A 26950-nucleotide genomic window follows, 5' to 3' on the forward strand; every position below is an offset into this window, starting at 1 on the left:
TTGTCATGTCAAATTTGTGAACAACACAAACAGGGCATGGCAAGCCCTCAGGGAGCGTGATCTTCATGAATGAGTATATCGGCTTTGTACAATCTTTGATATGGAGTAAGAAGATACAGGATTATTATTATTATTATTATTTATTTATTTTTAAATCTCATAGAACAGTAACGCACCTATGGAACGCAAGGTGGAGGATTGCAACGTAGACGGTTGGATGCCGACAAGTGGCCCACTTGTCGGTGCGTAAAGACCACATGCCAGCTTTGGTAGCAAGATAGTTGGAGGACCACAGCTGAAGGTTAGCAGCAGCGGCAAGGGACGACTGAATGGATGGATGGAGTTGCCCAATGCAACTTAGGGGTGTCCCCGAGTCGGCACATGGGATGCGGCAATGAGTGAGATCCACTCATGGGCGCGTGGTGACCGAACAAAGGCATAGCTGGTGTCGAAGAAAAGTAGAAGAGCCTAAGAGCATTGTGGAGTAGTGCATGATAGGATGTGACTTCACATGCAGCCTAAGAGTGTCTGCATGTCGACACATGGGACACACCAATGAGTAAGATCCACACGTAGGCACATGTGGTACACGCGCCAACATATGGTGACCAAAATAAAGGCGTAGCAGGCGGCGAAGAAAAGCAAAGGAGCCCCAAAGAAGTCTGGAGCGGCGTGTGAGAAAGTGCGACTTCCTGAAATTTATAGATCAAGTTTTGAAAAAAACAAATCCAAAAACTTTAGAAAGGGGGCAGAGCCGTGACTGAGAACTGCTGCAGGAGGCTGAAATCAGACACTTAGCAATAGAGGAGCAACAAGGGTGAGTGGCAGCGGAGGTAGAGCCAACAAAGCTGTTGAATCGTGAGTTAAGAAAAAAGCGGAATGCGAGAAAAGGGAAGGGAGGAGGCAGGGAAAAAAACTCATCCCTCCTCCCTTGGAACAACGTTACGGGGCAGAGAAAGGCCTTAGAAAGAGGTGGCCAAGCTTCTACTTGGGGAAGAGGAAAAAACTTCTCTCTCCGTAGAGAGACTTACTACAGTGATGCAGAGTATGTAAAAGGTTTAGGATATCTGTTCACGCCGATTAGTTTTGGCTCAGCAGAATTACACCTGCATTATCAAAACCTTCGCTCATCATTAACTCTTGCGAACTTTACTCACTTTTATATTGCAATTAGGTTAATTCTACTTATGAAAAGCATCCATTGGTTCCATTCACAGAAACAGTTATAAAATGATATGCCATCATTATTAAATAAGAATGAACCATAATGAAAAAGGTGATCTAAAAGCACCAAAGACTTCTAGAGAAACTTTGGAAAGCAATCAAAAAAGTAAATCCCTGAGCTTTGAAACTAATTACATGTGTACAGGGATCCCTTGGAGGCATATAAATAATACGTTTCTTATTCATCATTTGGAAATTGAATGAATTTCAGAGATTCTAAAATTGTGAAAAAAAAAAAAAAAAAAAAAAAAAAATTCCTCACCATGTCATCAAGACAATTTTCAGGGGTATACTTCACATGAAGGAAGTGAGACCAGCCCAGTAAGGTAAAGGGAGCTTTGATGATATATTTCTAGTGCACACTCCATCATGATTTATCCATAATCAAGGATCACTGCCGAAAAACTAACCTTCCACATCTCATGCCGAGGCACTTTTCCCACTTCCAACCATGTCTGCAAGGAAGCAACTATAGTAGAGCTATTTCTTCTTCGCCAGATAGATGCCCGATATTATGACCGCCCCAGCAACTGCAACACCAAGAGATGCCAAGACCTTCACAGAAATACCTGGTTTTTGCGAGGGAATTAGCATAAGATCCTTCACCTGCAAAAACGTGGATAAGTTCTCAAGCTTTGAACTCAAACAAAATATATGGAAAATCTAATTCAAAAGTGTGAATCATAGATTCCCATGTCAACTAAAGGTAGGATGAATATGAAGGTACAAATTTTTGGTAACAAAGAGGAATTAACTGAATGGTGTATTTATAAACATTTCCAACATGATTTTCCATGTTTATGGACTGGTTTTAAAGGGTATCATATGATAGAAATAAATAGATTTTCTTGAAGGTAAAAAAATTAAAAACAATAAATTCCCCAACCACAACAGGCTGCTGCCAATGCTTCTTAATTCCTTGCAGATGTCCCTTTCCAACAACTGCGACAACTGAACTATGCCCACTAGCAATTTTCAGTAATGAGGCAGACATATACCTAGAAACACAAGAAAATTAATAATATAAAACCAAGAACATCTTACAGAAATATGCTGAATATTAATACAACAAAAAATAAATGCAGTAGAACCATAGATTCCTAAAACAAAAGCAGGCAAACATCACATGTATTGTACCAATCTAATTGTGCACTATCCAGATAATCTGATAGGAAACCATTTCTCCTGCCATGACGAGTGCTCACTTCCTATAAGTTCTATATGATAAATTTCTGTGATGGCACTTATCTCAGCTTCATCACACTATATATAACAATACAAGCAAAAAAAAGGGAGAATGTGTCCAAGGTGTTCCCTGCATAATTTCGATTATGTTCCCAATCAATTTTAGATATTAATAATTGGGCATGCTCAAAGTGATCTTTACTGAAATGTTTGCTTTTGAGCCAATAGTGTCCACTGTACATAATCTGCGGATGGCTATTCAATCCATTACATGCTGGCCAGAGGAGCTATTTATCATCTAAACCGTGTAAAAATGTGTCAGCTAAAGCCAATCAACTCATAACAATCACATGGTGTTAAAGAAACATCATGTTCTCTTCTATGTTAATTATATAATCTAAAACCAGATTTGAAGAAAGCAGCAGAATGTTAACATATATGGGAAACAACTCCCAACTTGTAATCCGGTTCAATTTCAATTTCTAGGCTCAGCATGGTATGGTTCCGATGGTTTGAGACAGCTGGAGCAACAAATGGAACCAAAGACACCAACCAGGAATAAAGAACAGGTGAAAGGTGGAAAACAGAAAGAAGCAAATGAAAATCCAGGTGTATGCAGCCTTCTCAAACTAGTGGGAACTGTATCACCACTAATAAAAACTGGTACTTAAGGAAATATTTATTTTGATAACATTGAGATAAACAAGCTGACTAAAAACCTAGAGAAGAATTAAAGACTTTATTTATTAGGTAAAGTCTGTCAAAACTAAAGACTTTATTGGTTAAATAGAATCTCCAACTGAGCGGGACAAACAATAGTCACAAAAAAATACACACAGAAATTAGGGTAAAGAGAGAAGAAAGAAGCTAGAGAAGAAAAACAAAGAAGAAACAAAAGCTAGAAAGAGAGAAAAAGCTAGAGAAAGAGAGGGGAGAGAAGAAGCTAGGGAGAGAAAGACAGAAGAGGGGAGAAGAGAGAGGAGAGAGAAAATCACTTTCTCATCATTGTATTCCATTCAAATATGTCTTCATTGGGAGTAATGCTAAATGTCACCATGATGTCCTCCTTGTGCCCTCTCAAAATTGATGTAGCTTTTAAAATTACTATTAGATTAAAATCTAATAATAATCTATCACAAATTCAATGGTAACTTTAACAGCCACATCAATTTCAGGAGAACACAAGAGAGACATAGGTCTTTCTTTTAGCATTACTCCTTCATTGGAGTACAAGAGACACTTAAATAGACTAATAGACTAAACCCTAGGGCAGCTCGCATTTATTGACTTACCTAACATAATCTAGGGCAATGCCCATTTATTAAATTGCCTAAAATATTCTAGGACAATCACTTATTTATTGAATTACCAAAGACAATACCATTGTCTCTTTGAAAAAAAAAAAAAAAATCAAATTCTAATAACCTCATAAACCAATATTTCACGCTTTGCCTTTGCATCACCAACAGAAACAGATCGCTGATGAATAAAACGCATGTTTAGACTACAATTTTTCCATATAAAAGTATATGTATATCACTGGATTACATACGCAAGACATTTGAGTACCAAGGGTGGCAACTTCATGCAAAGAAAATAAAGTTTCTAAAGGGTAGGGGATGGTATCAAAGCCATCCCTCCCAAGACCCTATTTAAGTGAACCATCACTGAATAAAAAGCAATGAATATTACTAAAGACTAAAGGGCATTTTGGTATATATTGTGTACTTGGGTAGCACCCTCCTACGCTTTTTGGTATATACAACATTACTTATCAAAAAAAAAAAGACTAAAGGGCAAAAATTTGATCTTAAGATGTGAACATGTTACTAGAAATAGGCTCCTATAACATGTTTTTGCTTAGTAACATTCTGACTTCTATCCAACCCCATCCCAACTCTTACCACTTGATTCAAGACCTGGGAGCCACTGTCAATAGCTTAACATTGGTACCCGTTTTCTATTATACCAATCCTTCTAATCATTCCTATATATTATCTTTGTGATGTCTCTATTTGAGCTTAAATCTTACATTTTTACCTATCAAAAAAAAAATTATCTTTGTGATGTGAATCTCACCATTACATGCAACAATAACAAATACAGAATCAACCATAAAACGCCAGGCCCATAAAGAAGGGGGAAAAAAAGACAAAACAGATAAAAGGACTCAGAATTCAGAGTAGGTGCAAACTGCAAAGTTGCAAAGCCACAGTTCTGGACAAGAAAATTTGAAATATCTCAAGCCACATGTTACCTATGCACTTAGCACTTCTCCAAGATATACTTATGATGGAGGGGGAAACAATAAAGCTGTCCACAATAGCTTTGACTTTTTCTTCCATCTCACTTAATAAAGTCTTAACTTGGAAAAAACACAATTTAATGATATGGAATCATCTTTTGACATAAGACTAGATTTCATAACATATATGAAGGCAAAAGATACTAACTGGTCTCGCTCATGAACAAGGGTCTCCATTAGAGTAGGGAACTCCTTGCTCATCTCTTGAATCACAAGAGTCAGCATGTCAACATCATCCATTTCCTTCAGCTGAAGATATGAAAGGGAAAATTACAATTAACTAAATTCGGCTACATAAAAATGGATGTCCCTTTTCTAAATTCATATAAGTAGAAACCATTTGGCACTCCTACCAATGTCGATAAAGTCTAGAATATAAGAAACCTAATGATGACAAAATACTAATAAAAGAAGCTTACCATTCTGTTAAGATCCTCAGGGCTTGGTAAAAATACTGCTTGAAAAAGTAAGGAGTATACAAGTTTTATCTTATGCCACAATGGCATTTTATCCCAAGTCCTCCGTAATGTAATCTGCTTCAGTCAAAGTCAAAGTTATACTTAAGTCCTTTAATTCAGAAAGAAAGAGGGTGGGAAGGTATCAATAAAGTTTTGACATGAAAGTGCATTAGATCAAAGATAGACAATTCTTATATTGCCGAAGATTCAAATAGCTCGGGCAAAAGATTCGCCACAAAAATATATAATCAATTAAAATTAAAATTTTAGAACTGCCAGCATATTTGCAAACCAAAATTATCAGTAAGTCACCAATAGACATTCAACACACAAGCAAATTTATCCACAAGATAGGGTCCTGACTCCAATAGGCCAAATGATAGCAAATTTAGGTGGATGGAAACAGAACATTGAGGAAGAAATAGAAACTGGGTGTTCACCAGTTATAAATAACACAAATAATCATTTGACACTAAAATTTTCGAAAGCAAGAGCAAGAATACAAGTAATCAACCAATAAACATTCAAGCTGTTGACAAATTTCTCGACTAGAGGTTTACGACAAGAGAACATGCTTGGCTACAAGGGTAGGGCCTGGAACAAGGATTCAACAGCACATAATAAGCAGCAAGTGCACTCACATGCTTATAACAGAGTTAAATCTCAAGACCAGCTTTAATGGATTTTACAACCTTTTTTACTATCTCAGAGAGAGAACCAAAACATTCTTGGCAATCAGAAATGTAGCGCAATGTGCTTGTAAACTAAATTACCCCATCTCACCTCAAAACACTTGAGTAATACATATCTCTTCATCCCAAGGTGGAATGTAGCATGGATATAACAGGAGTTCAATACAGATGGATCGAGTGGTGATGGATTGGGGATATTGGGTTGATAAATAATCAAAATACACCAAAAAAGGAGGGGAGGAAAAAAGAAGCAGGGGTAGTATAAGGCGGTTGAAGCAGAGACATGATCCATGGACCGATTCCAATCAACAAATTCTTAAAGCAAATAATATCTTACCTGCACAGGGCGGTCCCCAAGAATAACCCTGCCACCGTATTTCATTGCTTCTTCATATCCCACGCGAAACTCAGAACCAGGAAAAACCTCAAGCTTACTAGCAACCTAATAGAAAATCAAGAACAAGATTAGAGCATGAAAAATTTAGAACATCCCACATATGAAGTTATGAAAGGTTTACAGAGGCTGAGTGCAAAACACATAGTGATAGAGATGCAAGTTACACACACACAATAGTGATAGAGATGCAAGTTACACACACACACACACAATAGTGATAGAGATGCAAGTTACACACACACACACACATGGGTGATAGAGATGCAAGTTAAAGACATAGAAACGTGCCTTAGCAAGAAACCAGCTGTAAAGTATTCCAAAGATATTATGCTGTTTCTTCCACATCTCTACCATTTGTCCCATAGTTGGTACCTGTAGAAGTAACAATGAGTGCATGTATATGTAGAGACTTGGATGCTGAATATTGAAGCCTTACAACAAGGCCTGGGGTACGCGCGGGGGTGGGGGTGAGGGGTTGGGGGGGTTGGCAGTGCAGGGTGCGGGATGGGAGGGAAAGAGAGAATAAGCACAAGTCAAATATATAAGTAGGAAAAATATCATAGAAAACAGCACGATAAAAGATATAAGACACAAACCTTTATATTCTGAGGGGTAAGCACTGCGACACGGCTCGAGCATAGTTCTAGGAAAACAACCTGCAGTCAACAACACATGTTCGGAAATGTACACCAACTTCGACTAAATCTTCAAGATTATACAACACTACAAATACAATTGTAATGCAGGTAACAACCCTGCAAAATGACCCACCAATCAAACAAAGTGTTTTTACAAGTTTCAATAGGGAAAACACCTGTGGCTTCAGAAAACTGATTACAGCTTCTACTTCTCTGCACGATTCCTGCAACCCACAGAGGCCCAATTCAGCATAGCTATCAATCTGTTTCCTAATAATAAGAACCATACCTAAAATATTATAAAAACAACCTATCCCAATGTAATCTTGCATGCAAGTTTCTACTACAACTGAAGTTGAAATTTGATTCTTCCACAAAGAGATCAGAACAGGATAATTAATTATACTTTCTCAATTTCACCATTTGCAAATCTAGTCATTTTGAGTACATCCAAAGCAAGAGATCCCTTATCAAAAGGCTGTCTTTATTTATATCGCATTGCTTACATTGTTTATCTTTCCATTGGCACACATAAACATAGAAGATCTTATTTCTTCTCCATCACTTCTAACATGTATACATACATATAGATAAATGTATTAGTAACAAACACACATGTATGCGTGTGTTTGTAAAATTTTTTTTTTGGATGAATAAAATTTTCATTCCAACACAAACAAACACCCAAACACACCAGCAAGAAAGCTGGAACTCAGTTCTTTACATCAAACAAAAAGAGAAATCATACCCAAATCAAACCAATTACAAATGGTTTGATTTATATAATTATGGATATTGATATTTATATGTATGTAACTGACAACAATCTAATTTTAACAGAAAATATCACAACACGAAGGAAAGCAATGCATTAAGCTAATGAAATATCACAGATACGTTGATTCAATCATTTGAAGCTTCATCCAACGCACCATGTCATCAGAATTTTCTCGCCAGCCGAACAGAAACCAATTAAGGAATTTTCTTGCCAGCCAAACAGAGACTAAATCCAGCACAAAACACAAGCGATTCATTACCTGAGACACGTGGGCGGTGCCAACCAAGTACACGTCGCAGACGCCACCGTCAGCGGCCGATTCGCACGTGAGAGCCACCACGCTCCTAGAGAGCTCCTCGGGAAGCACCTTCCTCGACTCCGAGCTCTCGGCCTCGTAGCTCGTCGAAACGTCTTCGTCGTAGTCCTCGTCTCTCGGAGGCTCCTCGACGTTCACGATGCTCTCGCTCAGGCTGTCATCGGCGCTCGGGTTCTCGATGTGGACGAAGTCCTCGCCTTCGGCGGCTGGCGCCAGGGGATCCATCGCGGGAGGGGAAGCGTAGGGTTTGGGGCGGTCGGGTCCGGTGGCAAAGAAGGTAAATTTGGGAATTCGTGGGGGTGAGAAGTGTGTGAGAGGTGCGAGAGTGAGGGCGTTTTGGGCACGACGGAGGGACAGTCTAGTGGTAAAGCCGAAGAAGGAGAAGCGAAATGACCCGGCCGAGTTGATTGGGCTGACCAGGTGAGTCAGGCGAGTCATAAAAAATTATCTCTGGGCTCCGGATTTGGGTTTGAGCGCAAGTACGCACATGTTGACATAGGACACGTGTGGCGGTTTGGATTCTACTGGTAGTTTGGATTCCACTGGTACATAGGACACGTGTCCGAGCTGTGCGATTTCCCAGACAAAAATGGAAATAAAGAAAAAAATCCCCTTGGCCGTTGGGGTATATTTGGTAAAATTAATGAGATAATTGGAAAGTATATCTTTTCTTAACAAAAAAAATAAAGAAATGCTTTAGATAATTGGGTGCTAAATTAACTTCCGTTTGGTATTGCGATTTTAATAAGTGTAATTTTAAAAATTACGTTTTTAAAATTGCTATTTTTAAAATTGCAAAAGTGTTTGGCAAAATATGTTAAAAGATAATTTTTTTATTAAATATTTGTTATAAGAAATAGTAATTTTGGTTTAAATTCACGCTTTTTCAAAATAAGCACTCCCTAACTTAGTTATAGAAATCACAGATTTTTTTCCTATTTTAAATTAAGTACTTATTAATTTGCAATGCTAAATGCTTTACGTTTTATAATATTTTTTTAAAATGCAGATTATACTTGTAAAATCGTAATTTCCAACCCACCTTAAGTAATAAAATTTAACGGGTAGATTTAACTGTGTAGCGAGTGATATCGTTTAGATGAGGAGAATGAGCACAAAATACTCTTTAACTAGTGGTGAAAAGACAGTTATGGTTAATAGTTATTTGTTAAAACCGTTAACCGTAACAGTTTAGGCGGTTAGTAAAATTCACTAATCACCTAGGTGGTTAGCGGTTAATAACCTATTAATCGCTAACCATACTACATACGACATTATTTTTAAATTTTTATATATATTTAAACACAAAAATAATAGCATTTCATGCATTTCTATATATTTTTATATATAATATACACAAAAGCGGTTAATAGTTAACGGTTAGTGATTTTTTTAGAACCTAAAATTACTAACTGTAATTACTTAGGCAGTTAGCCGTATTTTCTAACTGCGATCAAAAGCGATAAATCAATTAGCGTGCTGTTAATAGTGGGGGCTCTTATTAACGTTTTCACCCGTACTCTTAACTGGTTTTTCTTTTCGATAATATTTTTCATTCTTATAAGTTTTTTTTTTTTAATAAAAAAAAAAAAAAAAAAGTTTAAAAGGTTGGGCCTGCTCCATTTTACCAGACGCTGGAGCTTTCGTGTTGCGTTCTCAGATTCTCTTTACTCAGCAATCCAAGCTTTCTCGTCACGCAGTCTTTCAAGGTTCGTCCCCTCCGTCATTTCTCGATTTCCCAAACTCTAAACGATTCGTTTTGCTTTAGCATCCCCAGCTCACAATCTAGGGCTACTTTTCTCCGGCAGGAATCGTATCATTTCATATTTATTCACATCAGCCCAGGAATTTCTCATAATTACGAAAACTCCAATCGGTTTTACACTTCATTTTCATTTCGCCCCTCTCCCCGTAATTCTCTGGTTTCGGGGTATATTTTACTCTCACAATGGTTGAGAGAAAGCCATTCAAGACAAAGCTGTGCGTTTTGTACCAGAAGGGTCGCTGTTCGCGCCACAGTTGCTCGTTTGCGCACGGCGACTCGGAGCTCCGGGGATTCTCCGGATCCTATAGTGGTATATATATATTTTGTTTCTTCATTTGTAGTAATTAATTGCCTTTTAATTCTTAGGATTTGAGGTTAATTTAAATTTGTTGGTTTTGGATTGTTATTATTGCAACTGTAATGTACTAGTATCATTGTGCAGTTTTTGTTTTCTTCTTTAGATTTTTTAATATGTATTTTAATGTAATAGGGTTTGATATGTGTGCCAAATTAAAATTTGAAAGTTTAAGAGGATAAGGATTGGCTAATATTATAATGTGTTATTGAGTGTAATACGTATTAGATTAATGTGACCAGTTTGTTTGCTCTTAATGCGAATTGGTTTCTCAATGGTTAAGTATGCTGATATTATGCGGTTCTCTGTGCATGTAAGTTATGTATGTAATGTCTTCTGATATTATGTGGTTTTTCGATGGTTAAGTATGCTGATATTATGCAGTTCCTTTCGTGTCTAAAGTTTTGTGGGCCTGGATATTGAATGTTAATATTTATATTTGCTAATTGTTTCTGCATAAGCCAGAGCAAGAGGGCTTACTTACATGTAACATAACAGTATTTGAGAAGACCCTATCAAAGTGTTTTATTGAGAGACATGTTGTATTAACAGCAGTTTGGGGCGTTTCATTAAGGATGGAAAGTTCACGGTAACCGACACAGTTAGTGGCCTTCTTCTTCAGAATGGATTATTCTGGTTGGTTGGTTGGTTGTAACGCATATTGTAGTATTCTCATGGCGAGATTTATCATGGTTATTATGCATCTATAGGCCAGCAAAGTATTTCTTAAGGGATCAGATATATTTTCTTCCATATTATCTGCAAAAGGTCTGGCTAAATGCTCAAATGTTTGTTGCAGTTACTTGGTCGAGAAGCTTATTGTATTGAGTTCATTTGTTACTTCTGCTCAAATGACACCACAATGGGATTTCTTGAGTCGAGCAGAGATGCATTTTAACTGGATATATATCAGAAAGCAAATTCTATTGCTTATGGATGGATTATTATTATAATGTCTTATGGCAGTTTGGAGAAATCTCATATATATTATTTCTGAACAAGGAGGGATGTCAACTCATCTTTATCGAATGCTACTTTGACACATATGAAGGTTATCCCAATGAAGTATCTTCCCGTTGGGTTTTATCTTATTACTCAACACTGGTTTCTGTGGCCTTTTTTAGACTGGCAAGGAGGCGCTAATTATTGTGTTTCTCATGTTGTTCCTTGTAATGGTAACCTTAACCTCATTATCTGGTTGTATTATATATCTTACTGATCAACAAGAAGACGGGGATATCAGTCTTCTTTATCCAACGCTACTATGATATCGGAGCTTATCTCAATGTTATAAGCTGAAACATGGGTTTTATTACATCTATGCATTATATGGCCCTTTTGGAACTGGCACAAAGGCACTATTAATGTTCATTATAATGTTTCTCATGTTGTTCCATGTGGTAAGCTTAGTCTCATTAACAATCAAGAGCCTACTACGTGCTTTTTCTGAAAGATTAATTGATATAGACTTGGTAATGTTGTACCGGTAATTATTCTCTTTCTTATTGCAGGTAGGCGAGACTATCAAGGTAGTGACTTGAGGGCTAAGCTTGAGAGAAGGCGTTCTCCACCACGAAGGTATTCACCAGTGAGAGATGCAAGAGCTCGACATGCACTTCGTGGTCAGACATAATGTCCTTTACACTCTTCACTTTCCTCATTTTCTAGAGTTTTTTCTTTTCTATATTTATTCTTTGCTTGCATGTCTCTCTGTGGCTTTTGATATATCATGTTATAAATGCTAGAGCTCTTCAGTTTTTGTCATTTATTCCTTCTGCCTTTCTCTTCTAGTTATGAATTTACTTGTCAAAATATATATATATATATATTGATAATGTAAGAGAACTTTACTCAGATTAATTGCATGTCGCAAAATATTATTTTATCTTTTACTTCCAATTGGTTAAATTCACTCTGGTGGAACTTGAATTTGCAGATTATAGCTCTTCCAAGTCTCTTGAGAGGAAGAGGTAAGTTAAAATGAACTCCCATACATGCATATATAGGGTTTGGTTGGCATCAATTCATTTAACATGAATTTTTTTATTGTTGCCTTAATGGGTTACTCAATGATAGGTGAAATTGTTGGATTTATAAATGTAATCACAATATATATATATATATTCATCTTTTAGAGTTTAAAAATAGTGTCAATGCTCTTTCCAGGCTTGGCTTGGTAATATTACTAGACCCTTGCATTGCAATGTCAGCCATCACTTATCAAAAATTAGAAAAGAAAAGAAGGAATGTGGTCCCTTTGTGCCTTATGTGGTGTATTTGGAGAAGGGATGGTAGGACTTTAGAAAATGTGGAATTATTAGAGACTATTTTGAAAATTGTGTTTCTAAGGTTGCTGTTTGAGTAATCTCTGTCTACTTGTATCTTATCTTTTATTTCGTTCTTGGAGTTTTAAGACATTCATAATGTTAGGTCTTCCCTTTATTTTGCGTTTATTTTGTGTACCTCTCATGTACTAGGGTAATTCCTTTTTGTTATTTTAATAAAGTTTTATTAGTGCTCTACTAACTGTTTAAAATAAGTTCCAGCATTATTTAGATTATGGGTTTATGTGCTATGTACATGATGGCATCATGTACACCAATGGGATAGAATGTGGAAGATAGTATTGGGAGTTCTGCCACTACTCTTTAGCTGAACTGTAACCACATGATATGCCCTCTAATATTTTACTCATAACAAATAAGACACTTTGAAGTATCTTTTGGAGTAATTCATTCCGATTCTTCATAAAATACTACAGATTTTTCATTTGAATATCATTCTTCCATCCTCATATTAGTATGCATATGTTTCAGTTCAAAATGTTTTTAGATTGATTTTAGAGTGATAGAAAACGTAGGAAAAAACAGCACTTTGACAGTGAAGGTGACTTTTCTGGAAGTTTGGGAACCTCAGAGGGAACTGAAGATGGAGTTAAAGAAGGAAAAATTGCATCCACTGATTCCAGGGATGTTCTTGAGGAGCAGGTCTGAAGAATTTGGTCAATTAATTTTGTATTGAATTTGTTTAGAATCTACTAAAAAATTTCTATTTTGATTTGTGTGAACCATGTGCAGTTAAAGAAAGTGCAGTCAGATATAAAAGTGCTTGATCGTCAGAGAGTTCAGCTAAGGGTCAGTTTCATCCTTGTTGCAGTTGCTTATTGGTCAACTACACTCATAAATGCATGTGGATGCACACACACAGATGCATGTATATGAATGCGTGTGTTTATTATCTGAAAATGTCATACTGCATGTGATTTTTTTAATTTCTTTTTTGTTTAATGGGAATTAATTTGTCACACGAGTTTTATTATTATAATCTATTCAAATTTTGATATTTAAAGTGATTCATGTTTTCAGTTAGTTGTGAAGGAATGGCTTTGATTATCATAGTTGCTCTGTTATATTAGCGTCCTTCTAAACAAACAGTGTGATGGAAAATATATTGAAGGATATTACGTCTATATTTGCAAGATAGGATTATTCAGGCTGTGAAACTGTTTTAGATCAGAAGATGATCATGTTGCTCTCTTTGTGGGTTTGGTACAAGAACACCCTCCTCCCCCTCCCCCCAGCCCACCCTCTCTCTATCTTAAGAATCAGATTCTTTTCTGTTGCTATTATTATTCTTCCTTTGATTAAAAATGACATCTGATGTGTCCATTGTTTAAAGGTTGGCCTGGAAGAGAGGATCCAAGAAGCAGATATTCTTACTTCTAGAATTCAGGAGCTAGAGGCTCAATTGCACGAAGAGAAAGAGGAATGTAAAAGGTAGTTGCAGATGCAGTGATTGAGTTCCTTGTCAATTCATGATCCCTCTCTTACTCTTTTTTTTTGGGGGGGTGGGGATTTTGGAATATTCAGGATCACCTCAAAAATGAAGAAGTTTGCAAAGGCACATAATCGTTATTCACAGCTTCAAGTCGAACTGAAAAGGCAAATATATGTTTGACATTATTTCTCCTATTTTTTCTCCATCTGATCTTTGCATTAAATTAAAGCATTCTAATTTTGTCTGATTCTCTAATCTGAAGACACGTTTCGGAGTTCTATTGTTGTTTTTTAATCGAGTTTTTGAAATTTGTAGATCACAAGTCCGAATTCAGAAGTTGGGAGATCAGCTTGGTTCAGATACTGCTAGGAATGGTGCCAATGAAGAGGATTCCATAAATATTTTAAGCGACGGAGAACCTATTGGTTTTACTGTAATCAATCCACATAATGAGCTGCAGAACGATTCTTCTCCCAGCAAGAAAAGGCTGGGTGTTTTTGAAGCAACAGATCGAGGTGGATTTGATTAACATTTTATTCATGCGTAGATTTTTTGGAGTATTTGCCTATGTTGAATTTATAGCATTTAATTTTCTGTCCCCCGATTATGTTTTCCTGTGCTACATAGAGCTTTCAGGCCTTGTTATAGTGTTTGGTGATAATAGATTTGGTATAAAAAGTTCTTTTGAACCCAGTGTTAGGTGTTTTGAAAATTTACTAGAGTTGGTCTTTTATGCATATGTGTTGGTCTAAATCGTGAAAGTTAATGATTCCAACAATTGTTGTCCAGAAGCCAATACATGATAGAAGCATCCTATAAGTTATAGGAAAACTCCCAATACTTTTGCTTTTAAAATCTTTATGAACTGTATGTGATGATCAAGTCAAGACAGAAATTGAGCACTTTTCAAAATGACAAAGTCAATATAGAGGTGAACTTCTTCAGAAACAGGTTGGAAATGCCAGACTTGTTCATTACATGTTGCAAATTTGTTCACATTATAGCTTATCAATTACTTCAAAATTCATATGCTGCCTCATTCAATGGCACCAACAAATTATGTTCCCTTTGAAATGGACTTATTTCCAACATGGAACTTGGTATACAACACTGCCTATGGTCCATTTATCTCTTTAGAGTTCATGAATGTGATGTGCTAAAGTTCATTCGTCATCTGAAAGTTTGCCTTCTAGGTTGTGGGCTAGCATGTCTGATATCTCATTTCCAGCATTTGGTATATGCCAACAGTTCTTTTTCAACTTATCATACGTGTGCCTACTTCCCTAAACATAGGAAAAGAAAGTATTGAAAATTTTGAAGAGTAAACTGCTTTGCAAAATTTTTTGTACAGACCTCTCATATAAAATGGAGGCTGAGTTGTCCATGTGTATCACATTGTCCCACCCCGTGTTTATTTGTATAACGTCAGTCTGTTTTAGAGGAAAAGTTTACAATATATTGTTCTTTTATGTATCTTTTTCTTTTCGGTCTGCTAGTGTGTTTTTTTCACTTATATCTTCGGAGTTTGTTTTAAAATTTTTCCCATGCTTTTTTGGCCAGAAAATTTACCAATTTTATTACAGTTACTTGTACCTTTCAATGGCATGAGGTAGACCATGTTTACTCTTTTTGTCTCGATGCTGACATGCTTTTGGTGAACCAGCTGATTCAACGAAAGGAAGACTTCTGGACAAAAGAATCAGATTCAAGAAGATATCTCGGTGGAATGTGCAACCTGCTCAATCAAATGAAGGCAATGAAATTGAGTCAATGAACAAGGCGATGAACGATGGAATTGACAGTTCTAGGCCTTTAGCACGAGGAAAGACTTTATCTCGTAGCATCCACACTGCAGATAAGGTGCACCCTTTTCATTTTCTGTGGAACTTTGTTTGGTTTTATATAGGATGGCTCGGTGAACCCACCAGCAATTAGTTATGATGAGCAGTGTTTAAGGCTTACACTTTAACCCCCATATATGGCACATGAGACCCTTGTAAATGAAATGATTCCTTTCAAATGGTTGGACATAATTTATTTAGCACATTTTGCTAGATTTTAATTTCAAGATACCACCACATCAGGTGGATAAATGGTAAATGCTCTTGTTCTCCTCTCTCAATGCTTGGGTTCTGATCCTCTAAACTCATGACTTACCTAGCTCTGTGGAAATAGTGGGTTAGTACCCTTTACAGGATTACACTTTGGGGACAGGTAGGGGTGCTGGGGGCACGCCATTTTCTACAGCAAAAGAAAAAAAATTTATAATTTCAATATTGTGGGCCAAAGTGTGGGACTAATCCTCTCTGCTTGTTTGTGTGAGTTAATGCACCCTCGTTATTATTCTTGTATTTAACCATGCAGGTGAAGAGTTTGGAGTCAGCACTTGTAGTACCATCAACCAGCATGGCTGCTCATGCAGTAGACGAAGAGGTTGAAATTGAATTAGTGGACAAAATTGAGGTGAACAAAACTGCTGCTACAGGAATTGAGAAAGAACCCTCATGTGAGATCATGGGCGTGCCATTTCCACTTCCCCCACCACCTCCAATCCGTCAAAATAATTATTCCGTGGTTTGTTCTTTTTGTTCAACCTGACCTTTCTTTGGCATTAGAATTATTTCCACAGCGCTTGTTTCTATTTTGTATTTGGGTGTCCTTGTTCTTTCAATACCTTGTCAGTATTAAACTTAAGCTCTAGTCCCCTTCTCAATCTTTTAGTTTTTTCACTCGGCATCTGATATGAGCAGTTTAATTTGGCTTGCAGTATGAGGGTGATAATGAGAACGTAGATGTGGAAGGGCTCGGAGAAGAGATGGTTCATGTGGACGTTGTTTGACTTCTAATAAAAGCGGTAAGAGTTTTGATGTTTACCTCGGTTAGTGGACGCAAATACTGGTGAGCATCATGTATAGAGTTAGAGTTGGATCCTATGGATAGTTAATGTAACCATTTACTTATTGGATTTTGTCAGTTTGTGCTTTCAAAATTTATTTTGTCATCACGATTGAAGGCTAGGCTTACCATATGGTAGCAGAATCCTTGGGTGCTTGGCAAACATGAGCAAATGCATTCCACACAATTGTTTCTAACTTAGAAGTTTGAACGGGAGGAATTGGTCTCTGAATGTGTGCGCGTTCCGGCAACCAACTTCCCCGGGGATCTATATGGTATGGTGAAATTTTTGTGGTTAACTTTGGTAGTACAAAATGCAAATTCATAACATAGGTACAATGTCATTTTCTTTATGCACAGTTTTGCACTAACGGACTGGTATATTGAAAGGAAACTACTGGTATTGAGAGGTGACCATTTCACACTATGTATTTAGGTATTTGGTTTTTCTTGATGTAAAAGTTTGAACTATCTAAACACTTGAGGATTTTATCTTGTTCCATTACTTAAATATGCCATATGATGTTAATAATGTGGCCCATGTGGGGCTACCTTTAGTGATTTCCTATCACATAGATATCAAAGTCATAAATTAAAAATTAAAAAAAAAAAAAAAAATGCATGAAATTAATAACGAAAATTGACCTCAAACAAGAGAACTATTTTTCAAAGTTCAAGTCAACTGTATGGAGGATCAGAGAAAATCCTCAAGTTAATGCTCTTCATGCTATTCAAGTTAATTATATGGAGGATCAGAGAAATAGAAGTGTATGAAGGACACATTCCATCGTCATGGTGCATTTCTCCTATGATCTTCACGCCATTCAAGTTAATTGTATGGAGGATCAGAGAAAAATAAGATTACTCCATGTTTATAGTTTTCGTCTTTCTTTCTAGATAAGTCACAAGTTTTTGTAGGCAGTTATAAAAAACCCTTAACCGTCTTGGACAGAGCTGTTAGTGGTTTTAAGGGTAGAAAAAAATGGTTAATAAGTTCTAACCGCCTACCCTTATATATAATAATATAAATATGTATTTTATATTTTATATTAAAAATATAACATTAAAATGATGCCGTTTTGGTGTTAAACACCTAAACAGTGTCGTTTTAACAAGTTAGGGATAGATTCTCATCATATTTATTGTTTTTTAGAACACTGAGACCCAAAACTATTTAAAATAAGCCTAAAAAACACGCACAATAACCTATAACACCTCCAAAAGCCCAAATAAAAAAAAAATGGTTATAAAATCACTAGCTATAAAATAAGCGTTAACTGCCTAAGTGGAGCAGTTAGGCGGTTGCGGTTTGTGGTTATAGCCAATAACTGTTAACTGCAACCGCTTGTACAACCCTACCCTACCACTTTGAGGTTGAACAACCTTAGCCAAGCCAAAGATGCAAGCAGCATAAAAAGCAAGCAATGGTGACAATCCCACGATCAATTAATTTTATCTTTCTCTTTGCTTCTCCCAAAAGAGTAGACTTTTTATGCAGTAGAACTCACCTTGTTTCTCTTGTTGGGAAACTTAACCAAGACGAGCCACGACAAGCTCTAAAACGAAGTCTCCTTTATATGTCTAAAACGTCTCTCTAATGGACGTTACCAAAAAGTGCATGCTTTCTCGTCTTCAAGAAATAAAAAATCAAGAAATAAAATCTATGGAGGCCCTAACCATTCCATGAAGTTGATTCCTGTTAAGAACGATAATACAGAGGCCTACCTTAGCCATTTCGAACGTGTAACTATACATGAACTGTTCACCCAACTAGCTTAGGTTAAGAATACAGGTTTGGGCTTTGGTAAGGTAGGTTCAAATTGTGAGCCTCAATGAGTCAATACGCTAGCTACCTAGATAACAACTAAAAAGAGCCCAGAAAATTACTCAAGTTCCCACTAACTTAAGCATCAGAGTCATTTCCGCCAAATCTTTAATCTTATTCCCTCTATCTAGCATGTATCATTGTCTATGTTGATCGTGCAATTTAGTGTATCACTACATACATTTGAAGAGAATTGTTTAATCATGAAAGTATTAAGCATTCAATTTTCACAGATCAAAATTATACACCAAGAGTTGAAAGATAAATATGAAAAGCAAGAAAAAACAATGGAATTAATAAAATAAGAACTGTCTATAACTCTTACAAACCAAAACCCTGAAATGCTGAATATTATCTCAAAAAAAAGGGAGAAGAAGAAGAAAAGCTACAAGTTGGTGTAAACAAGCCAACGATCTTCCTGGTGACTTAATGCTCTTTCAAAGGCATATTGTCCAGGTCTTAGGCTCTTCCCATAACTGAAATTTTGAAATGTTTTGGTCATGGCTCCTCAGCTAAGCACTTGGGGCACTTGCATTTGAAACCATAATCAGCAAGTAATGCCTGCCTCTCTTCAAATGGAAGGTCCTCATCTACATATGAAATGGTAACCTGAAAATGCTTGAAAATGTTAAATAATGCTTGGTAATAATAATAAATAAATAAATAACATTCCTCATAAGAACTCATGTGGGAGCTTCCATTTTGGGTAATTCTCAACCAGTTGTAGAAGTAAGAAGTATATTAACGTGAGTTGTGTAAACGGATTACCTCTTCTCCCTTGCAGATGGGCTTGAGTGAAATTATTGCAGCTTGGCCATCTCGGTCCTCCAATAGAGAACAAACATGGATGAAAAGGGCACAAAATCATTAAGGGAAACCAAGTGTCCTCCCACAAATATAAACCACCATATCTATAATTACTGTATACATGCTATAATCATATACTCCAAGTAGGTTTCTCAATTCTAGACATACTGATCTCCACCCAATAAGCGTACATAAGGTGAAAAATCATTAACAGCACATGTTGCTAATCGGTATTTCAAAAAATTCTCGAACAATTAAAAGCTACAAAAATGTAACTTCTAGTTTACATACCTCTTCTCTTTTGAATGCTTTCGCATTAGGATGACAGGAATGGTTCATACAACTTTGCAAAGGGAAAAAAGCAGTTCCTAAAATGAGAGTAAACTATGTTAGTCATCATACTTGAGCGCCCGTCCCCCCGGAAAAAACAAAAATAGCAAGATGCAATCTTTCCAATATGCAATTGACACAACTTGCCAAAACATGATTTCGATGGAAGAAGAGTATATAAAAAGGAGCACCACGTGCAATAGTAACACAGAATTCAGTAAATAAGACAACTACCATTGCAACAGACAGATAGATGAAAGAGAGAAAACAGCACAGCAGTAAAAACTAGAAAACCTTATGACAAGATCTATAGTGAAAACCAGATCTGATAGGTTGTAATGCATTACAGAAGTAAGACGTTGCATGTAATGCTTTACAGGGTTTCAATTTGAGAAAGAATACAGTACAATGCTTTGCGCTTCTCCTGTTTCAGTAGAATACTTTTTAAAGAGGCCAAATAATCCTTCTTTCTTTTTTGGTCTATTGATAAATGTTGAAGGAAACATGTTAGCACTACCACCAAAAGCCAGGAGTTGATAAAAACCAATTTCGACTCTACCATCCAGACAACATTCAGAAGACGGAATAGTTTTGGTTGAAATTTTTTTAAAGTATATGATATTGCAATAGCTCTTGAAGAATAACACATTCAGACTACCCATGAGATAGTTTCGCACTAAATGAGAAAACAAAAATATTGCGAAGAATTACAAGAAAGAGAAAATCATGAACTTGTTTGCACATATGGACAAAGATTCTACAATTAAATTCATCTTACCCTGGCAACAAACTGAATAGTCATCTCCAAGAGCATCAAGAAATGGTCGCGTAATTTTCTCAGCTTCTTGCTGTCATCAATGATAAGGTAATGGCATAAAAACTTACTATTTGATGTTAAAAAAAAAAAAAAAAAAAAAAAAAAAAAAAAAAAAAAACAGATACAAGGTCATAAATTCAAACCTTTTCAGGATATGGAAGATCATCAATGTACAAAAAGTAATCCTCCACAGGGGATGCTACAACCAAATCACTGAAATATTAAAGAATTGAACATAATGTTACACAGTGGCAGGCTGCATTATTCCAAAATAAGAAACACATACGATGTAAAAAGCAATGGTGCAATGGCTAATCATTCCATAGCAATCACTGATTTTATTGCAGATGCTCTACATATTAGATGACTGGAATTATAAAGAGGAAAAGCCTTGAGAGAGCATAACTCTTACAGATTATTCAGCTCAAACAAGCCAATGATATGCCCATATATCTCCAGGGAAAACACTTGTTCAAGTTAAGTGTTGAAACTAATGAATTTTGGATCATGGCTTTCTGCCTTTTTATCGAAAAGGGAGTTGGGTAAAGCAAACTTGAATTAGACGATCTCAAAGAATCGATTGGAGCCCTGAACATTTAGAAGCATAATTACAATGAAAAACAAAAATCAATAGATTTTGCATCTGGAAGGATACATAGCTCACATTCCTTGTCAAAGATGGCTGCCTTGAGAAGTTGTAGTGACTGAAAGGATTCAAATTGAATTCTTAGGGTTTGGCATAGCAGCATAATAGTGATGCAAAATATATTACCATCCATCAAAGAGAATGAGTCATAATATCTGGAACAAACTGGAATAGAAAAGGCTCCCTAGTGTAAAATGGAGCTAATGATGGTAGTTGCATTTCATGAACTAAAGCCTAATCAATACGTTGACCTTGTATTAACAAAGTTGATCTTTCAGGCCAAGTGATAGAACAAGCCAAAAAACTTGAAGCAAAAGAGAAAAGCAGAAAAGAAAAAGTTTAAGCTCCCATATGATAGGTGGAAACTGGGGAATAATTACAACCCCCCCCCCCCCCCCCCCCCCCCAAAAAAACTCCAATAATCTATTGAGTTTTTTTTTTTTTTTTTTCCTCTCTTCACTTGGTGTGCTAGGTGAGCTGTTGTATGTGGAAGGTACCAAATCATTCAACATAAATTGAGTATGTTTAAACGTAACATGCACCATCTATTCAAGGAAGTCTTACCGTAAATGCTAGCTCTCTTATCTCCATCCTGAAAGCAGCTTCATCAGAACAATCAACATCATCTGGCAATGCAACGCAGTCCCACCACCTATATAAAAATCTGAGTGATTCTTCTAATCTACTTCACAATATAAAAGTATCGCACGCAATCTTAACAATACAAAAAAAAAGAACAATGAAGATAGCAGAGGAGTATGCCAAAGAAAACAGAATTAATACTGAGAACAATTTGTTCTCTCTGACAATCCAAATATCAGCCCATGCTGTCAACCAATCAAACATAAAATATTCAAAAGAACACCTAATTTTTTGCCAAAGCATTACCAAGACATCAAACAATACCATTACAAGCATGTTTATTGCGAGTTTGATGTCAAGAAAAAGTTAGATGTACAGTCAAAAAATGAGCATAGCGCAAGAGAATTTACGAAATTTTACCTCACTGAATACCCAAAACTACTGCCAAAAGTCAATACAAGCTCAAAATCCTTGACAATGTTTAAGTTTAGGATTTTTTTTTTTTCAATGAAAGCCTTCAATCTTTTCATACAATCTGATTAAATTTGAGTAAATTGAAAAGAGAGTAAGAGTCATCAAGTACTAATTGATGTCCTGGAGAATCTCAGCTACAGACAGAAAAAGGTAATATTGAACTACCATGCAATACAAACTGCGCATCACATGGCATATTGTACATACTTTAGAAATTGCAAGTTCTTTGGGCCACCATCAAGTATGCCCCCAAGAGGGATTATGATATTCTGTTATTTAAAACATTGTTTACTGTTTCCCAAATGCACTATGTGACAATACTAGAGATTTTGTTTTCAGAACATAATATAGAAATGCAGCATTGATGCATAACTACCTTCTTTTGTGTCCCATTGATATTGGCTTCCATGCCTCCAAGAGTAAAGATATATCCAAGCAGTCTGAAATATTAGGTGTAGCAGACTTCTTTTGTTCTTTGAGATGAGTTGCTTTCAGCTTCCTGTACCTTAATATGGTGGAAGCGATAACCTGAAAATAGAATCTGAGATATCAGTTTATGATTCTGGCATCCCTATTACCATTATTCTTGGAAAAGTGGCCTACATGAAGTAGTTACGGTAGGTACTTTTTGCAATGCTGGTATGAGAACCGCGAAAAATGAAAGAAATAGGAAAATCGAAAGCAATACCTACAATAATTACACACTCACCTTTCCAGCAAGGAGGAAAATATCATTTGTTTCTGGGGAGCCAAAAGAAAAATCTTTTAGGGAGAGAGAGCACAGAAACAAAACAAATAGAGTTTCAAAATGATATAATTGGTGGCTATATAACCTACAATGTTAGATCCTTACCATTAGCATGTTGTATAAATTTCATAAGTGCCTTCCTGCATAATGATTCTGACCTCTCCCCAGTGCAAAGTAAGGAATGAGACAATTCCCAATCAGCCTCTGCACATGATGTGCTACAAATATTGGCAAAATTATCACAATTTATTAATTTATGTTCGACAGCTACAGAGAAGAATGTGCATCAACATGCATTCACTTTCAAAATACTTTCACATGGTCAAAAGTAGATTTATTCACTTCTCCTTTTTTTTAATGTGTAAAATCAGGTTTATTTGCAGTTTAGTTTTGCTCCAGTTATGAACCAAGATTGCTTCTCCTTGTGCCTTTTAGACATGTTGTGTACCAACACAAAGTTGTGCATATAATAATAGCATGGCAACAATTACATACCAGATTTTCTTTTTCTGGTCTTTTTTGGCTATGCCAAACACTTGATGCCTGTACTAGGGAAAGTACTGCCTCATATGTTTCTTATATGGTCTTGTTGATATCATAGCAACAATTTAAAAGGAAAAAACTCTATGTAGATATTATTGATTACTGTAGAAGCAGACACTAAGCATCAAGAAATCACTAAATCTAACAAGTGTTGTTTAAGAAAGAAAAGAAAATATCTTCAAACTCTTACGAGCCCTTCAAGCATTCATTTTTATGCTTATATTTAAGATAGTTATTGCTAAAACATGAATTAACAAGAAAAGACTTCTCATCATGCAAGGACTGGTTACCTGCAGTAGTAACCTTCTCCACATCCACCAGGACATGGAACAGCTGAAGGCAAGGAGAACTCTTTGGAGTGAGGCAACACCAATTCACCATTCATTAATGATTCCACAACTTCTCTAGGGATGCTAAATATCTCTTTGGAACTGCTAGAAGCACAGTTTCCCAAGTTGTCAAAGTTTTTCAAATGGGAATTGTATTTTCCGTCACAGGAATCAATCCCATAGCAATCACTTGATATGTGTTTAAAGGTTTCCATATCAGATCCATGATTCACAGAAACCCCTATATCTTGCAAATAAAGCCTCCTTCCAATTTGAAGTTCTATTGAACCAATAAAACGAAAACAGAAGCTACATACTAAACAGTCAATCTGCAGTGTGGAAAGGAATATCAAAAATGTGCCATCCATAATGGAAAAAAAAAAAAAAAAAAGAGCAAAATGAGAATAAAATATACAAAACCTTGTTTGAATAATGTTGAGCACCCACAAGCATCTGGTCTTTCAAAACAAGCTCCCCTTCCTTAAAGTCCATGTCAGCGTAGACACCTGCAGTTCATCAGATTTGGCAAGAAAAACCTTAGAATGCATGTCAACAATAGCCATTACAGCAACAATGACAAAAATTAAAAGCAAGCATTTCAAAGTCCGCTAATGCTAACACTTATGAGACTTCCTAAAGACATTAACATACAACCATAAACAAAACAAGTTACACCTGTAATTCCAAAACAAAAATCACCGTAGGCTAACATTGCATACACGAAGCATACTACTTTCAACTTTTCATTCCTATTTGAGGAGCAAAACTTAATAAAATTTAGGAACATTCTTCTTCATCAATCACCACAGTGACAGGGTAGTTTACGTTTCATAATCAATCAGCGGCCATTTTTGTGTTGATTGTATACAGATTCTTCTTCATCAACGAATTTTAATACACAATCAAAGTCATTTTAAAAACTCAGCAATCTCATCCATTTAACAAAAGGCTATGCGTCTTAGAACAAACAATAACATAAAATTCATCAATAATACACCTTAACCAATTGGTAATGTACATTAAACCAATCCAGTTCAAAACGATTACAAGACGGGCAAGCACGTGGACTACTGATTCAAACAGCTGCATTACATACTCTAACTGTCTTAAGTGCAAACGAGAGAAAGTAAAAACATATATATATGAAAACAAAAACAAAAACAAAAAAAAATATGTATTATACCCTTTCCAAACTCTCCATTTTGTTTCACTTTGATACCACGCCATTGCCTCGTCGATATAAGATCCTCGAAATACCCCTGAATAACAGAAATTCATTAACACAACAAAAGAAAAAGTAATTAATAAAATTATCGAAGCATTCAAGACCGGAGAAATTAATTAAAAATCCAGTAAATTTAGCCAAACTTTTACCTTCTGGCTCCATTTCCTTCTTTTTTCTTTTTTTCTTTTCTTCTTTTTTTTTTTTTTTTTTTTTTTTGTATAATTTCGGAATGAAAGAAACTGGAAATGTATTACTCAAAATTTTAATTTTTACTGAGTGTTTCTCCGTTACGATTAGATTGCTTGCATTTTTCTCGGCACACAAACAGAGCAAAAATAAAAGAGCAAGGTTTACAGTAAAAGATAATTAAGCTCTTCTGATGTCGAAGTTTTGAAGAGAGAGAGAGATTGCCTGAACTTGAAGAGGAGAAGGAGGATTGAGAAGAGCACAGATTTCATTGCCGAACTGAGCGTCGACCGGACACACGGTCTCCATTTGAAACCACACAGCAGACTGGTTTTGCCTCAACAGCTCCACGGCTTCTCAACTCGCGTGTGTCGGCGGCTGATAATCTGATTTTTTTTTTTTTTTTTAAATGGCAGTTAAACCAGTTCTAATTTCAAAATAATTTTAACCATTAAAAGTAATATTGATAAATAATAAAAATAGCAAATTTCAAATTCAAAATAATAATTTAAATGTTTCAAGAATGATCGATTCTTTCTATATTTTTGGGGCAAATGTGGGAAAGAGAAGATAAAAGAGGTGATTCAAATAAAAATACACCCCTTTTTTTTTAATTTTTTGTTTTTTTATCAATAGATTGAAGGCGATTCATTTAACTAGATTGTATGAATTAGAAATGAGTCATTTCACAATCTAAAATGATGTTCATTAATTCTATAATGACACTTCCGGCTTCCTTCTTCAACAATACTCAAAATAGTTGCTTGTTATTCTACTATAGTGAGGTTGATTGGAGCTTTTGACATCAAAGCATGACTCTCTATGTTAATGCATTTTAGAATGTGTTTTTTGATTGAAAAAATGTTCATATGCCATTAAAATAAAAGTAGTTTTGAGTTTTTTTTGTTAATGATTTTGTTTTGAAAAGAAAAAAAACAGAAGGAAGAAAAAAAAATGGAAAAAATACATTTTTCCTCCTGAACTATCCACACATTTGCATTTTGACCTCCAATATTTAAAAAGTGACACTTGACCCCCCCAAAAAAAAAAAAACTTTTAAATTGCTGCAATTAAACCATTTTGATTTTTTTTTCCCAAAATACCCTCATCCCAAGAAAAAATTAAAAATTAAAAATTAAGGGGTGTCCGGTCTAAGGTGGCCGAAGCCACCCTTAGGCCCAACTGGGGTGGCCGACAACCCCTTAATTTTTAATTTTTTTTAAAAAAAAAATTGGGATGGGAGCATTTTGGTAAAAAAAAAAAAAAAAAAAAAAAAAAGTCAGAATGGTCGAATTACAACAATTTGGAAGTTTTGGGGGGGAGTCAAGTGTCACCTTTTAAACATTTAAGGTCAAAGTGCAAATAGGTGAATAGTTCAGAGAAAGTAAAATGTATTTTCCTAAAAAAACAAATGTAACCAAACAAAGTGATTGTTGTGAGAGTTGCTCCAAATAACTATAGTCATTAAAGACTCCCCATGGCTACATCAAAACTAATTTTTAGAACTTAAACGTTAATTCTACTAGTCCACCCATCCTAATTACCATATAAACTTCATTACTTATGTCCTTTATGTTGATGTGGAGTGCTGTTTTATGGAAGATAATTAGGAGGTCTAGGCAAAATTTCACTAAATCAACAACATTTTAAAAT

At 35.8% G+C, this 26950-nt stretch overlaps 3 protein-coding genes across 5 annotated transcripts; 1 reads left to right on the forward strand and 2 right to left on the reverse strand.

Moving 5' to 3' along the window:
• Positions 1-1265: 1265 nt before the first annotated feature.
• Positions 1266-8454, reverse strand: LOC132180955 (uncharacterized). Its single transcript, XM_059593971.2, has 9 exons — positions 7937-8454; positions 7076-7123; positions 6858-6917; positions 6550-6633; positions 6202-6306; positions 5134-5247; positions 4863-4963; positions 2111-2222; positions 1266-1830 (listed from the first exon to the last, which is right to left on the reverse strand). The coding sequence occupies exons 1-9, from the start codon at positions 8429-8431 to the stop codon at positions 1705-1707; spliced, it is 1245 nt and encodes a 414-aa protein (XP_059449954.2). The 5' UTR covers positions 8432-8454; the 3' UTR covers positions 1266-1704.
• A 1151-nt stretch (positions 8455-9605) lies between these two features.
• Positions 9606-17342, forward strand: LOC132180871 (Zinc finger C-x8-C-x5-C-x3-H type family protein). 3 transcript variants are annotated; one of them, XM_059593853.2, is made up of 12 exons: positions 9606-9702; positions 9802-10068; positions 11625-11735; positions 12050-12083; positions 12965-13100; positions 13191-13247; positions 13792-13889; positions 13983-14054; positions 14206-14405; positions 15554-15750; positions 16255-16464; positions 16658-17342. In XM_059593853.2, exons 2-12 carry the CDS (start codon positions 9942-9944, stop codon positions 16727-16729), a joined length of 1314 nt encoding a protein of 437 aa, XP_059449836.2. In that variant the 5' UTR covers positions 9606-9702; positions 9802-9941; the 3' UTR covers positions 16730-17342. The 3 variants fall into 3 exon arrangements, with proteins under 3 accessions (XP_059449836.2, XP_059449837.2, XP_059449838.2); XM_059593854.2 differs by having other exon boundaries at positions 12974-13100; XM_059593855.2 differs by having other exon boundaries at positions 13016-13100.
• A 1536-nt stretch (positions 17343-18878) lies between these two features.
• Positions 18879-25676, reverse strand: ATXR2 (histone-lysine N-methyltransferase ATXR2). Its single transcript, XM_059593931.2, has 15 exons — positions 25523-25676; positions 25070-25145; positions 24307-24392; positions 23848-24215; positions 23120-23232; positions 22976-23007; positions 22643-22794; positions 21775-21862; positions 21220-21268; positions 20977-21031; positions 20708-20777; positions 20526-20595; positions 19709-19785; positions 19379-19435; positions 18879-19219 (listed from the first exon to the last, which is right to left on the reverse strand). The coding sequence occupies exons 1-15, from the start codon at positions 25604-25606 to the stop codon at positions 19109-19111; spliced, it is 1488 nt and encodes a 495-aa protein (XP_059449914.2). The 5' UTR covers positions 25607-25676; the 3' UTR covers positions 18879-19108.
• Positions 25677-26950: the final 1274 nt, after the last annotated feature.

This window comes from Corylus avellana, chromosome 5, assembly GCF_965113065.1.
Source record: "Corylus avellana chromosome 5, dhCorAvel1.hap1.2, whole genome shotgun sequence".
Lineage (NCBI taxonomy): Eukaryota > Viridiplantae > Streptophyta > Magnoliopsida > Fagales > Betulaceae > Corylus > Corylus avellana.